This window comes from Octopus sinensis, linkage group LG27, assembly GCF_006345805.1.
Source record: "Octopus sinensis linkage group LG27, ASM634580v1, whole genome shotgun sequence".
Lineage (NCBI taxonomy): Eukaryota > Metazoa > Mollusca > Cephalopoda > Octopoda > Octopodidae > Octopus > Octopus sinensis.
In genome coordinates, this window is record NC_043023.1 from 10,535,437 (window position 1) to 10,550,436 (window position 15,000).

At 34.7% G+C, this 15,000-nt stretch overlaps 1 protein-coding gene across 1 annotated transcript in view; it reads left to right on the top strand.

The window, feature by feature from the left end:
- LOC115225412 (zinc finger protein 91-like) overlaps positions 1-13,373 on the top strand; it is a 104,063-nt gene extending 90,690 nt beyond the window's left edge. The window contains exons 9-10 of the mRNA XM_036514157.1: positions 6,513-7,093; positions 12,017-13,373. Coding sequence (XP_036370050.1) covers positions 6,513-7,093; positions 12,017-12,510 — 1,075 coding nt within the window. The 3' untranslated portion in view covers positions 12,511-13,373. The remainder of the gene's footprint in view (positions 1-6,512; positions 7,094-12,016) is intronic.
- The last annotated feature ends 1,627 nt before the right edge of the window (positions 13,374-15,000 follow it).

Here is a 15,000-nt window from a genome sequence, read left to right on the forward strand (position 1 = left end):
GAACGTGGCCGTAGCCAGTACCGCATCGACTGGCCTCCGTGCTGTGGGCACGTAACAAACACCATCCGATCGTGGTTGTTCGCCAGCCTCATCTGGCACCTGTGTCGGTGGCACATAAAATCACCCACTACACTCTCGGAGTGGTTGGCGTTAGGAAGGGCATCCAGCTGTAGAAACACTGCCAGATCTGACTGGCCTGGTGCAGCCTTCGGGCTCCCCAAACCCCAGTTGAACTGTCCAACCCATGCTAGCATGGAAAGCGGACGTTAAATGATGATGATGATGATACAAAAATCTATATATATATATACTTATATATATATATATATATATATATATATATATATACTTATATGTATATGTATATATATATATATATATATATATATATACTTAATATATATTTATATATATATATATATATATATATATATATATATACATATATATATATATATATATACATATATAGATATATATATATACATATATAGATATATATATATACATATATAGATATATATATATACATATATAGATATATATATAGATATATATATATATATATATATATATAGATATATATATATATATATATATATATATATATATATATATATATATATATATAGATATATATATATATATATATATATATATATATATATATATATACATATACATATATATATATACATATATATTGATATATATATATACATATATATATATATAAAGTTAATCCAAACAAGAAAACACAACGCGAGGACGTGGAATAAATATGGTATTATTTGACGGAAGCTATTATGTAACTTCTCATATATATTTGAAGGTGCATGGCTCAGTCGTGAGTTCAATTCCCGTCATCTTCATCACATTGAACAATGTTAAAGGTTAAAGGGTCAAAGCGAAATGCAGACACATTTTCTCTACAAAACTACTTTAAAACGTTTTCCAATGGCTGAAAAACGAAACGTATTAATCTGGTTTCTGCCCTAAATATTCTGGTAAAGTAAGGATGCATCTTGTACACCAGCAAATACTCAGTGAAGTGCAAGTAAATCAGTTGGCCAAAAGATTGACTCCTCGTTGTGAAACGACGGAGATCCACCACCGTTATAAGCCTATGAAGCCATCTAAAGATCGAATGCTTCTTTTTCCCGTAATTAGGCTCATGCCCTTGCTTATCTCCCTTTACTCACTAATTTTCCTTATCGTCTTTCAATGAATTAATACCAACACAAATTTCTCTCAGATCTAATCCCTTCCTCTAATCAATGCTGGAATTTTTTTTAGTAACAATCTTCCTCTGAATATTATATGGAGCTGTATTCTTTTCATTTTCGTTTTCTACGCACTTTTTATAGGTACTACTAGTGAACAGTGGTCCCGGTGCGCTCACACGCACATGGGTCTTTTTAGCAAGCACAGCAAACGTTCGCATTTTCTAAAGGTGACATATTACTAATTGGTCAGTCATTCGTGGAAGTTGCTTTTGATATAATTGTTTCTTAAGGCGGCGAGCTGGCAGAATCGTTAGCACGCCGGGGTAGTAAAGAAATAGGTATTTCGTCTGTCTTTACGTTCTGAGTTCAAATTCCACCGAGCTACACTTTGCCTTTCGTCCTTTCGGGGTCGATAAATTAAGTACCAGTTACGTACTGTGGTCGATCTAATTGACTGCCACTCTTACCCCAAATTTCTGGCCTTGTGCCTAGAGTAGAAAAGGATATAATTGTTACCTCAGTTAACTGCCAGAGGCAAAGTTGTTATTAACAGACTTAATATTGGGGGTGTGGGGGAGATTAGTATCAACCTCTCTTTTCGATGGATTTTTATTTTGATTCCGAAGCAATGAAAAGTAAAATTGACATCGGCGGGATTTGAGCTCAGAACGTAAAAAACCACAAGAAATACTGCCTGGCGTAAATAGTTGCTGTTAATTTTGGTACAACGCTAAGATTTCGTTTCGGTATTTCAAGCAAACCATTACATGTTTTATATATTCCCCGTTTACACAAGTTTTGTCATGGTTCTTTTTAGGGTCAGATATTCTTTGATCTCGTCTAAAATTATCGACTTTTCTCGATGAATTTCTACTTTTGTATAAAAACTTTTGGGGGGAAAGACTCTACGGAGGATAAGGAGTGATATTAAATGGTGAGTAAAGTAATAATTTCGTTTTGTTTTTATATTAGACTGATGAAATGAGTTCCAGGCCTAAAAAACAAATAAGTTCTGGGGTCGATCCAGTCTCACTACAGATTCTTCAAGGCGATGCCCCAGCATGATGGCAGTCTAATGACAGAAATAAGTAAAAGATAGTAATAATAAGAAGCAGAATTATAATTATATATATATACACACACACAGTTGCAAAGTGCCCCTCCTCCCCGTCCAAGGACGGTGATGAGTTGTCAAACATTTAAACCAAATTTTCTCAAGGCAACTTCTCCGACCGCTCCATAGGCCTCCCCTTTGAGAAACACTGATTTAACCTAAATTAGGGACACCAGCAAAAGAAGAATTAAAGATAGACTTTTTTTCTATTCCAAAGAAAAACGATTTTATTCACACAAATATGCAACCGAAGAGTTTAAAGTACCAGTAATTATAAGGCTGTTGACTGGGAGAACACAAACATGGTTTAAACAGTTCTTTTCATTAAAAAATAATTAAGCATGCCTATACTTCAAGAAAGCTTTTGGTTTTGTTAAACAAAGTTAAGGCAAAATAAAAAACTTCTTGAGAAACGAAATAGTCTTTCCTTCCTTCATGCCAAGTTTGAAGAAAATATCTCTTTTGCATCTTATTTTTTTGGTCTCTTAGATATACTGCATTTTGTGGCATTATTTCAAGCCAGACGGCACAAACTGCATGTGCATTTTTCTTGCGTACGTGTAGTATCGATCACAACAGATGATGTACTTGTGCATATAAATGCACGTTCCCATGGCTTTATCGATCGTATTCTCACCTGGAATCGATTTTTGTAATTTTTTCAAGACTTATACACGTCCTGATACCTTCGGCATCTACATATCGAATTAGGCTGCAATCAGATTGAGGATGCCCGAGATCCTAGAGGACACACAGACGGACAGAACAGATTTTATATTATAAATATATATACGTATATACATATGTGTATATATATATATATATATATATTAGAAAAAAAACTACCTTTTATCAATTCAAAATGAACAATTAAATTACACCTTCTAGAAAATTAGATATAATAGAATTATTAAAATTAAAATAACAATAAAATATCCATGATTAAGTAAATTGCAAAAAAATAATAAGAACATATATAATGGGTAGAATAACGACACGTCATTGATATTTTATTGTTATTTTAATTCTAATAATTCTATTATATGTAATTTTCTAGATGGTGTAATTTAATTGTTCATTTTGAATTGATAAAAGGTGGGTTTTTTCTAATTTTTCATATATATTTATATATATATATTATATTGTGAAATTTGATTTAGTATTTCTAAATTGAATTTTTTTCCTTGTGAGTTTGGATTTATATTCCCTCAAATAATTTTTATATGTATGTATATATCATGGTGATCTGTATAAGGGGCATCTATACTGCTTCGCATAAAAAACACCCATACATGTACCATGTGAGAAGATCTCAACAGAGTCTCTTAAGTGGTTGGCGTTAAGAAGAGTGTCCAGTTGTAGAAAGCAATCTAAATCAGGCAGGAACTGGGTGCCGCACTCCTGTTTGCCAGCCCAGGTCAAACCAACCAACCCAGGGAAGCATGGTAAATGGATATTAAATGTAGAAAGCTGTGCCAAAACTGACCTTGCCTGTGATCTTGCCACTTAAAATGTACTCAATACACTCTGTAGTATGGTTGGTGTTAGGAAGAGCATCCAGCTGTAAAAGCTGAGCCAAAACAGACACACAAGCCTGGGGCAGTCTTCTGACTGACCACCTCCTACCAAACCATCCAACAGATACTGGTATTGAAGGTGGACATTAAATGAAGGGGATCAGGAAACGAGAATCCTGGCAGTTTGCTGTGTTTGAAAAGACATATCAAGCTAAGTAAAAGCATGGTTGCCCTTGCATACAAGCTTGTCCCTTGCGACCCCCTCCAGCTGAGCATCCCTAATCCTGCAGGCTCATGGGTGCTGATACCACGTAAAAAGCACCCAGTACATTGTGTGAAGGGTTTGTGTTAGAAAGGGCATTCAGCAATAGAAACTATTTTAAGATAGAGATGGGGCCTGATCAGCCCTTCAGCTGGTTAGCTCCTTTCAAACCATTCAACCCATGCCAGTGTCTAAAATGGAATTTAAATGATGATGAAGTAATAATTTTAAATTTGTATATAGACATTGAAGTATGCCATTTAAAGCCTGCTCACTGTATTTGGCTATCTGATGTCATCAACAATATGGATTTAAATGACAATGGATTTACTGTAGGAATTCCTTCATGTCCATAGAGTTTAAACAATGAAAGGAAAGGAAATAGAATTTACAAGTCTATGATACTCTGTGATCATTGCAACCCATCATGCATCATTGCCTTGCAGGTGTGTCTTGTCAGGTGTGCTTTGTCAGGTGACTTGTCAAAAGGTACCACATAATTTAATTTCTGTTTTCCTTTTTTGGATTAGAATTCTTTCGGGTAGTTCGAATGTGTCAAGCATTTTTCAGTTCCCATCTACCACATCCTCTCACAAGGCTTTGTTTGGCCACTCTGGGACTGAACCCAGGACCATGTGGTTGGCAAGCCAACATCTTACCACACAACCATCCCTGCACTTCTATAGCCATGTCTATATAAAAATGTAGTAAAACTCTCACTGTTTTAATCTCTCTAATTCCGAATTATCTTGTATGTTTTACACTGTTGTTTCTCTTTCGTTTCAGATTATCAGATGACATCTGCTTCACAAGAGTTTTATATAAGCAACGTCATTAGAATGGAAAGTCTTTTGAAGACTGAGCAAAGATGTTATACAAAACACGTATAACCCTGTTTCTATAAATATTTACTGAATTACTGCAAAATATATCTTCTGAACTGACATATATCTTCTTTATTGTTTGGAGTACACAGAAAATTAAATTTGTATTTGAATTAATCCTTTAGCATTTGTACTGGCCGTATCAGTCCCAAACTTTCAAGCTATTTTATGTTAAAACTGCCCACATCTGGCCTCTTATACTCACCTGGCAATGTCATATAAACATAAAGAATCACATCGTTGAAATCTTAAAGCAATAAGATAATGAATGATTAATTCAGAAGAATTTGAATAAATAATCATTACATTCAACAGAGTAATCTGCGTGTTAATGAGAAGTAATTAAGAAGGCAGTTTGCAGCATCTTCAGATATTAACAAAGATCACTATTGATGGAGATATATCAGTAGAAATATTTGTTCAGAGCAATATACGAGAAGAAGGAAAACCTTTGTGTACTGTGACGAGAGAAAGGAAAGTTATGGAAAATGAATTATATCGGAGTGAAGTTGAATGTAAAAGAGAGTCTGAAGAAATTGATTTTTCTGATGAGGAAAAGAATGAAAAGGGCAAAACAGCATTTGATTGTGATATCTGTGGCAAGTCGTTCTCTCGGAAAGCTAAGTTAGTCATTCACGAACGTACTCATACAGGAGAAAAACCATATCAATGTGAAATCTGTGGTAAATCTTTCTCTCGAAACGAAAACTTAACTAGGCACAAGAATGGTGTTCACACTGGAGAAGCACAATATCACTGTGATATCTGTGACAAATCGTTTTCTCAAAACGATCATTTAACTATGCACAGGCGTGTTCATACAGGAGAAAAACCATATCACTGTGAAATCTGTGGTAAATCTTTCTCTCGAAACGATACCTTAACCAAGCACAAGCGTGTTCATACAGGAGAAAAACCATGTCACTGTGATATTTGTGGTAAATCCTTCTTTGATAAAAGTTACTTAACTAGACACATATGTATTCACACAGGTGAAAAGCCATATCAGTGTGATATCTGTGGTAAATCTTTCTCTGAAACTAGTACCTTAACAATGCACAAGCGTACTGTTCACACAGGAGAGAAACCATATCACTGTGATATCTGTGGTATAAAATTCTCTCAAAACGATCACTTGACTATTCATAAATGCATTCACACAGGAGAGAAACCATATCACTGTGAAGTCTGTGGTAAATCCTTTTCTCGAAACGATACCTTAACTATGCACAGGCGTGTTCATACTGGAGAAAAACCATATCAATGTGAAATCTGTGGTAAATCTTTCTCTCGAAACGAAAACTTAACTAGGCACAAGAGTGGTGTTCACACAGGAGAAGGACCATATCACTGTGAAATCTGTGACAAATCTTTCTCTCGAAACGATCACTTAACTATGCACAGGCGTGTTCATACAGGAGAAAAGCCATATCACTGTGAAATCTGTGGTAAATCTTTCTCTCGAAACGATAACTTAACCAAGCACAAACGTGTTCATACAGGAGAAAAACCATATCACTGTGAAATCTGTGGTAAATCTTTCTCTCGAAACAAATGCTTAACCAAGCACAAGCGTGTTCATACAGGAGAAAAACCATATCACTGTGAAATTTGTGGTAAATCCTTTTCTCAAAACGAAAACTTAACCATACACAGGCATGTTCATACAGGAGAAAAACCATATCACTGTGAAATCTGTGGTAAATCTTTCTCTCAAAACAAAACCTTAACCAAGCACAAGCAGGTTCATACAGGTGAAAAACCATATCACTGTGAAATCTGTGGTAAATCCTTTTCTCAAAATGATCACTTAACTATGCACAAGCGTGTTCATACAGGAGAAAAACCATATCACTGTGAAATCTGTGGTAAATCTTTCTCTCGAAACGATTGCTTAACCATGCACAAGCGTGTTCATACAGGAGAAAACCCATATCACTGTGATATCTGTGGTAAATCTTTCTCTCTAAATGATACCTTAACCAAGCACAGGCGTGTTCATACTGGAGAAAACCCATATCACTGTGATATCTGTGATAAATCCTTCTCTCGAAGTGATAGCTTGACTAAGCACATACGCATCCATACAGGTAAGAAGCCATACTACTGTGATATCTGTGGTAAATCCTTTTCTCAAAGCGATACCTTAAGTAGGCACAAGATTAGTGTTCATACAGGAGAAATACCATATCATTGTGATATCTCTGGTAAATCATTTTCTCAAAATAGTCAGCTGCTTAATCACTGATACATTCATACAGGGTAAAAAAACCATATCACTGCGAAATCTGTGGTAAATCATTCTTTCAAAATAAAGGCGTGACTAATCACAGAAGCATTCATATAGGAGAGAAGCTGTAGCAATGTCATATCTGTGGTAAAATATTTTAGGAAAATAGAATCTTAACTAATCAGATACATATTCACACAGGAGAGATGTCATATCATTGCGGTGTCTGTGGTAAGTCATTCTCTGATGGACCCAGGTTAACTGTTAGCAAATACATTCATTCAAGTGTGAAAACCATATCACTGTGAAATCTGTGGTAAATCTTTCTCTCAAAATGGTCGCGTAACTATTCACATACGCATTCATACAAGAGAGAAGCCATATCACTGTGATATCTGTGGTAAATCATTCTCTACATGGAGTGCCTTATTTAAACACAAATACATTCATGCAGGAGAAAAGCCATATCATTGTGAAATCTGTGGTAAATCCTGTTCTCAAAACGATCACTTAACCAAGCACAAGCATGTTCATACAGACAGGGAACACATTTCATGAGGAATAGATTCATTTCCCAAGTCACAGACATTGTTTATGAGTTTTATTTTTCAAGCACAACATCCAAATTTTGAAAGTTTCTACTACCATAACAAATGCATCTGTGTCTTACCAAGAAGTTTATAAAACGCAAAAGAATGCTTTTCAGTAAATAATTCTAGACATGTTTCTTTGCTTGTGAATCAGTGGTCACGTCTACAAATGATGGTGTCCCTGAGTCTTTTCAAAGTGATTCAGAAAACAATTATAATAATAATATTTTATCTATTCTAAATGATCTTGACATTGTTTTTGACTTTACATAAAATATTCTTTACATTCTACTGTTGTTTTATTGTCATTTATTTACAAGTATTATTAATTTTATTGGTAAAATAATTTTCTAGGAATGAATTACAATTTATAACATTGCTTCTATGGGAAATTATTGCTTTGCTTTATGAGTTTTCACTTCAGGAGCAATCTCCAGTAAGAAATTAACTCATATATCAAAGCATTATTGTGTTTGATATTATTTTGGCACAAGGCCAGCAATTTCAGGGGAAGGAGTAAGTTGAATAACCACATGGATCAGCATGTGTGCTTTTTACATGAACTAGCACAAATGCTTCTTACAGGGAGTGGCATTGCACGATATATCTATATATATAACGCTGAAGTTGTCTGTGTGTGTGTGGCAGGTTTTGCAGCCTTCAACTAACACTATCTCTACCGAGACACTGTGGCGTATGTTGACCAAAATTGAGAGGATTATAGATGAAGGCTTGCTCTTCCTTCCGTAGGAGAAAAAATTCAAATCGCACCATGTCAACACCAAAAATTATTTAGATCAGAGAGGTGTTTTTTTTTCTATGAAAATCCCTATTTTTTACGATTCTTTGACTGCTGTGTCACCGTTTTTTGGTGTATTTCAACCAGAAAAATGTTCACTTAAATAGAATAACAAGCTACATGATGCAAAATTTATACTTTTCAAAAATTCCAATTCTAAAGGGTCGAAAAGAAAACAAACCCGAGCAACGCTGGGCTATACTTCTAGTATATATATGTATATATATATATATATATATATATATATATATATATATGAAGCTATGTAACTTCTCATATATATTTGAAGGCGCATGGCTCAATCGTGAGTTCAATTCCCGTCATCTTCATTACATTGAACATTGTTAAAGGTTAAAGGGTCAAAGCGAAATGCAGCCACATTTTCTCTACAAGACTACTTTAAAACGTTTTCCAATGGCTGAATGACGAAACGTTTTAATCTGGTTTCTGCCCTAAATATTCTGCTAAAGTAAGGATGCATGTTGTACACCAGCAAATACTCAGTGAAGTGCAAGTTAATTCATAATTAGTCAACGCCGTTGCCAAACACTGAAGAATCTTGTTTAATAATTTGGCTAATTTAGTGAAATTCAAAAGTTACTCCAATACTGATTCGGTGTAAGGAATGGAAACCTACTTATTTCCCCTTTAATTTCTATTTACTTTCTTAAATCTCCCATACTGAAGGATTATGCTTATTAGAGCCATGCTATCCATGCCAACCGTGTACAATTACTAACATTTTCACACACTAAACCATCCCTCTTACTAAAAATATCCTTCTTCTAGAGGATGGGGTTTAGTCAACGGGTACTTATTTTATCGACACCTAAACGATGAAAGACCCAATCGACCATGGTGGAATTTGAACTGAGAACTGTGGGATGACGTCAGCGGCTAGGAAGCTGACCGGAAGAGGAAGGGCGCGCATAGGGTAGGGGCGATTGCGCCTTTTTCGATCGGGGAAGTTGTGAGTGCATGACGTGTCAGTGGTTCGACCAGGTGAGGGATAGCATCTGCTATTTTTAGCGTTTCGGGACGGGCCACGTGGAAGGGTACATTACCATCCGACAGATATGGGTCAACGAAGAGAAGGTACGTGTCTTAATTCTAATCTCCCGCATTCACTACAAACGTAGCGACGGTCGAAATAGCGGTTCGCATTTCGTCCGGCGTGCTAACGATCCTGCCAGCTCGCCGCCCTGGAAAATAGATTAGATGCTTTGGGCAGATAGGTTGTCCAAGCGGTCACCCATCTAAGTACCCTGCAGGCTGGACATTGCTTCACTTCGGTGATCAGGCGAGACAAGGTGCAATCAGCATTATATGGCTGTAATAACAATATTAACAGTTTCAAAACATTCGCATTTTCTGAAGGTGGTAAAGTAGAGTTTGGTCAGTCGCTCGTAGAAGTTATTCTCCTTCATATAATTATTTCTTCAGTTATCTGCTAGGAGCATAGTTTTTATTAAAAGGCCTACTGATGGTGGTTTGGGGGAGTTAGTAACTACCACCGACCTCTTGTTTTGAATGGGTCTTTATTTTATTCATCCCAAATCAATGAAAGGTAAAATTGACATCGGTGGGATTTCGTTTCGGTAATTAAAGCAAACCAATGTATGTTTTATACATTCCCCTTTTTTATAAGTTTTTGTCAGTTTTTGTAAGTGTTTCTTGCCCTCCCATTCCCGCTTAACAAACGGTGTTGGTATATTTGCATCCCTGGAACTTTCGGCAGTAGACTGATAAAATGAGTGTCAGGCATAAAAAACAAGTAAGTACTGGGGTCGATCCAATTTCAATACAGATTCTTCAAGGAGATTCCCCAGCGTGGTGGCAGTCTAATGACAGAAACAAGTAAAAGATAATAATAATAATAATTAATTCGTTTATTAGCCACAAGGGCTAACAAAAATCAATTATAACAAGCTACTTACCACACAACCACTCCTGCGCCTATAAAAAGATGTAGTAAAACTTTCACTGCTTTAATCTCTCTAATTCCTAATTATCTTGTATGTTTTACACTGTTGTTTCTCTTTCGTTTCAGATTATCAGATGACATCTGCTTCACAGGATTTTTACATAAGCAAAGTCATTAGAATGGAAAGGCTTTTGAAGACTGAGCAAAGATGTTATACAAAACTCGTATAACCCTGTTTCTATAAATGTTTACTGAATTACTGCAAAATATATCTTCTGAACTCTGACATATATGTAGCAAAATTTCTCTTCTTTATTGTCTGGAATACACAGAAAATTATATTTGCATATTAATTAATCATTTAGCATTTAAACTAGCACAAATATTCTAACCTCTCACACTCACCCTGCAGTGTCAATTTAAACATAAACAATCAAATCACTGAAGTCTCAAAGCTATGAGATAATCCATGATTAATTCAAAACAATATGAATAAATAAGCATTACATTTCACAAAGGAATCTCAATGCTAAACGGTTAAACTGGCCATATTTTTGGGTGTTTTATGTTCATACTAGCCAGATCCCACCCCTCACACCCACCCTACAAGGTCATTCTAAAAGTAAACAATCACAACATTGAAATCTGAACATGATAACATAATGAATGATTAATTCAGAAGAATTTCAATAAACATATTTGACAGAGTAATCTGAATGTTAATGAGTTAAAGCAATTAAGAAGGCAGGTTGCAGCATCTTCAGATATTAACAAAGATCACTTTTGATGGAGATATATCAGTAGAAATATTTGTTAAGAGCAATATACGAGAAGAAGGAAAACCTTTGTGAACTGTGACGAGAGAAAGGAACATTATGGAAAATGAATTATATCGGAGTGAAGTTGAATGTAAAAGAGAGTCTGAAGAAATTGATTTTTCTGATGAGGAAAAGAATGAAAAGGGCAAAACATCATTTGATTGTGATATCTGTGGCAAGTCGTTCTCTCAGAAAGCTAACTTAGTCATTCACGAACGTACTCATACAGGAGAAAAACCATATCACTGTGAAATCTGTGGTAAATCTTTTTCTCAAAACAATCACTTAACTAGGCACAAGAGTGGTGTTCACACAGGAGAAAAACCATATCACTGTGAAATCTGTGGTAAATCCTTCTCTGAAAACGGTCATTTAACTACCCACAAACGCATTCATACAGGAGAAAAGCCATATCGCTGTGATATCTGTGATAAATCATTCTCTAAAAGTTCTAACTTAACTAGGCACAAATCCATTCATACAGGAGAAAAGGCATATCACTGTGATATCTGTGGTAAATCCTTCTCTGAATTTAGTAAAGTAACTATTCACAAGCGTGTACATACAGGAGAAAAACCATGTCACTGTGATATTTGTGGTAAATCATTCTTTGATAAAAGTTACTTACCTAGACACATACGTATTCACACAGGTGAAAAGCCATATCAGTGTGATATCTGTGATAAATCTTTCTCTGTAACTAGTACCTTAACAATGCACAAGCGTACTGTTCACACAGGAGAGAAACGATATCACTGTGATATCTGTGGTATATCATTCTCTCAAAACGATCACTTAACCATGCACAGGCGTGTTCATACAGGAGAAAAACCATATCACTGTGATATCTGTGGTAAATCTTTCTCTCGAAACGATACCTTAACCAAGCACAGGCATGTTCATACAGGAGAAAAACCATATCACTGTGAAATCTGTGACAAATCTTTTTCTCAAAACGAAAACTTAACCATGCACAGGCGTGTTCATACAGGAGAAAAACCATATCACTGTGAAACCTGTGGTAAATCTTTCTCTCGAAACGATACCTTAATCAAGCACAAGCGTGTTCATACAGGAGAAAAACCATATCATTGTGATATCTCTGGTAAATCATTTTCTCAAAATAGTGAGCTGCTTAATCACTGATACATTCATACTGGGGGAAAAAACCATATCACTGCGAAATCTGTGGTAAATCATTCTTTCAAAATAAAGGCGTGACTAATCACAGATGCATTCATACAGGAGAGAAGCTGTAGCAATGTCATATCTGTGGTAAATTATTTTATGAAAATAGAATCTTTACTAATCAGATACATATTCACACAGGAGAGATGTCATATCATTGCGGTGTCTGTGGTAAGTCATTCTCTGATGGACCCAGCTTAACTGTTCGCAAATACATTCATTCAAGTCTGAAAACCATATCACTGTGAAATCTGTGGTAAATCCTTCTCTCAAAATGGTCGCGTAACTATTCACGTACGCATTCATACAGGAGAGAAGCCATATCACTGTGATATCTGAGGTAAATCATTCTCTACATGGAGTGCCTTATTTAAACACAAATACATTCATACAGGAGAAAAGCCATATCATTGTGAAATCTGTGGTAAATCTTTCTCTCGAAACGATCACTTAACCAAGCACAAGCATGTTCATACAGACAGAGAACACATTTCATGAGGAATAGATTCATTTCCCAAGTTACAGACATTGTTTATGAGTTTTATTTTTCAAGCATAACATCCAAATTTTGAAAGTTTCTGCTACCATAACAAATGCATCTGTGTCTCCCCAAGAAGTTTATAAAGAGCAAAGGAATGCTTCTCAGTAAACAACTCTAGACTTGTTTCTTTGCTTGTGAATCAGTGGTCAAGTCTACAAATGATGGTGTCCCTGAGTCTTGTGAAAGTGATTCAGAAAACAATTATAATAATAATATTTTGTCTATTCTAAATGATCTGGACATTGTTTTTGACTTTACATAAAATATTCTTTACATTCTACTGTTGTTTTATTGTCATTTATTTACAAGTATTATAAATTTTATTGGTAAAATATTTTTCTGGCAATGAATTACAATTTATAACATTGCTTCTATGGGAAATTATTGCTTTGCTTTATGAGTTTTCACTTTAGGAGCAATCTCCAGTAAGAAATTAACTCATATATCAAGGCATTATTGTATCTGACATTATTTTGGCACAAGGCCAGCAATTTCAGGGGAAGGAGTAAGTTGAATAACCACATGGATCAGCATGTGTGCTTTTTACATGAACTAGGACAAATGCTTCTTACAGGGAGTGGCATTGCACGATATATCTATATATATAAAGCTGAAGTTGTCTGTGTGTGTGGCAGGTTTTGCAGCCTTCAACTAACACTATCTCCTAAGAGACCCTGCGGTGCAAGTTGAACAAAACTGAGAGTATGATAAAAGAAGGCTTGCTCTTCCGTACTTAGAAGAAAAAATTCAAATAGGACTAAGTTAACACCAAAATTTATTTCCATCAAAAAGGTGCTTTTTTCTTCTATGAAAATCCCTATATATTATGATTCTTTGACTGCTGTGTTGCCATTTTTTTTTGGTGTATTTCAACCAGAAAACTGTTCACTTTCCCAGATAATGCAAAATTTTCAAAACTTCCAATTCTAAAGGGTCAGAAAAAAAAAACCCGAGCAATGCCGGGCGATATATATATATATATATGTATATATATATATATACATATATATACATATATATATATATACATATATATTTATATATACATATATGTATATATATATATATATATATATATATACACATACATAAATCTATATATATATATATATATATATATATTTATATATGCTCTCTATGTATAAATGAAATTTTTTTCATTATTAAAGCGGGTAGGCATATTATTAACAACATAAATGAAAAAAACTTGTTTTGCATTCATAAACTACCGTTCACCTTCTCTAGATTCAGATAGAACTTAGCTTTTCTACTAATAATTTTTAACTCCCTTCTGTAACTAACTATACTAGTGGTCTTCTATAATTCTAAAGCATGCAACTTATAAATGTATAATTTTATATAATTTTGTAGCTACACATGTATAATAATAGATGTGTCCAGTATTAATTGTTTTTTGTTTTTTGTATGTGGGTTTTTGTCTTGTTTTTAAGGGAAATACACTATGACAAGTAATAACTTATTCATTTTGGTATTTGCCTTGTAATATGTGATTCTCGAAGTTTTCTAATATCGCATAGTGTATATGAATATCAAGGTTAGTTACCTAGCTCTTGATAATGTAATACTATTGTGCAATATATGAGAGCCTTTTTGGGAGTTTGTTTTGTCTAGGTTTTTTGTATGTTTATTTGGCAGGTTTATATTGTATATTTGGTCTTTCTTTGTACTCACCTTAATTTGTATCTTATGCTATTTACTAATAAACCTTTTCATTTACAAACATTAAGCTTTATAAATATTACCAGCCTTATATATTTAGTCTATATTTATAGTCTTCTGGATCTGTACATTAAATTATCCATCTATCCAATTTTTTACTCACTATCTACAGGTATAAACTTTCATAGTATTAGCCTGTATACTAAGTTTATATTAGTACTTTCTTC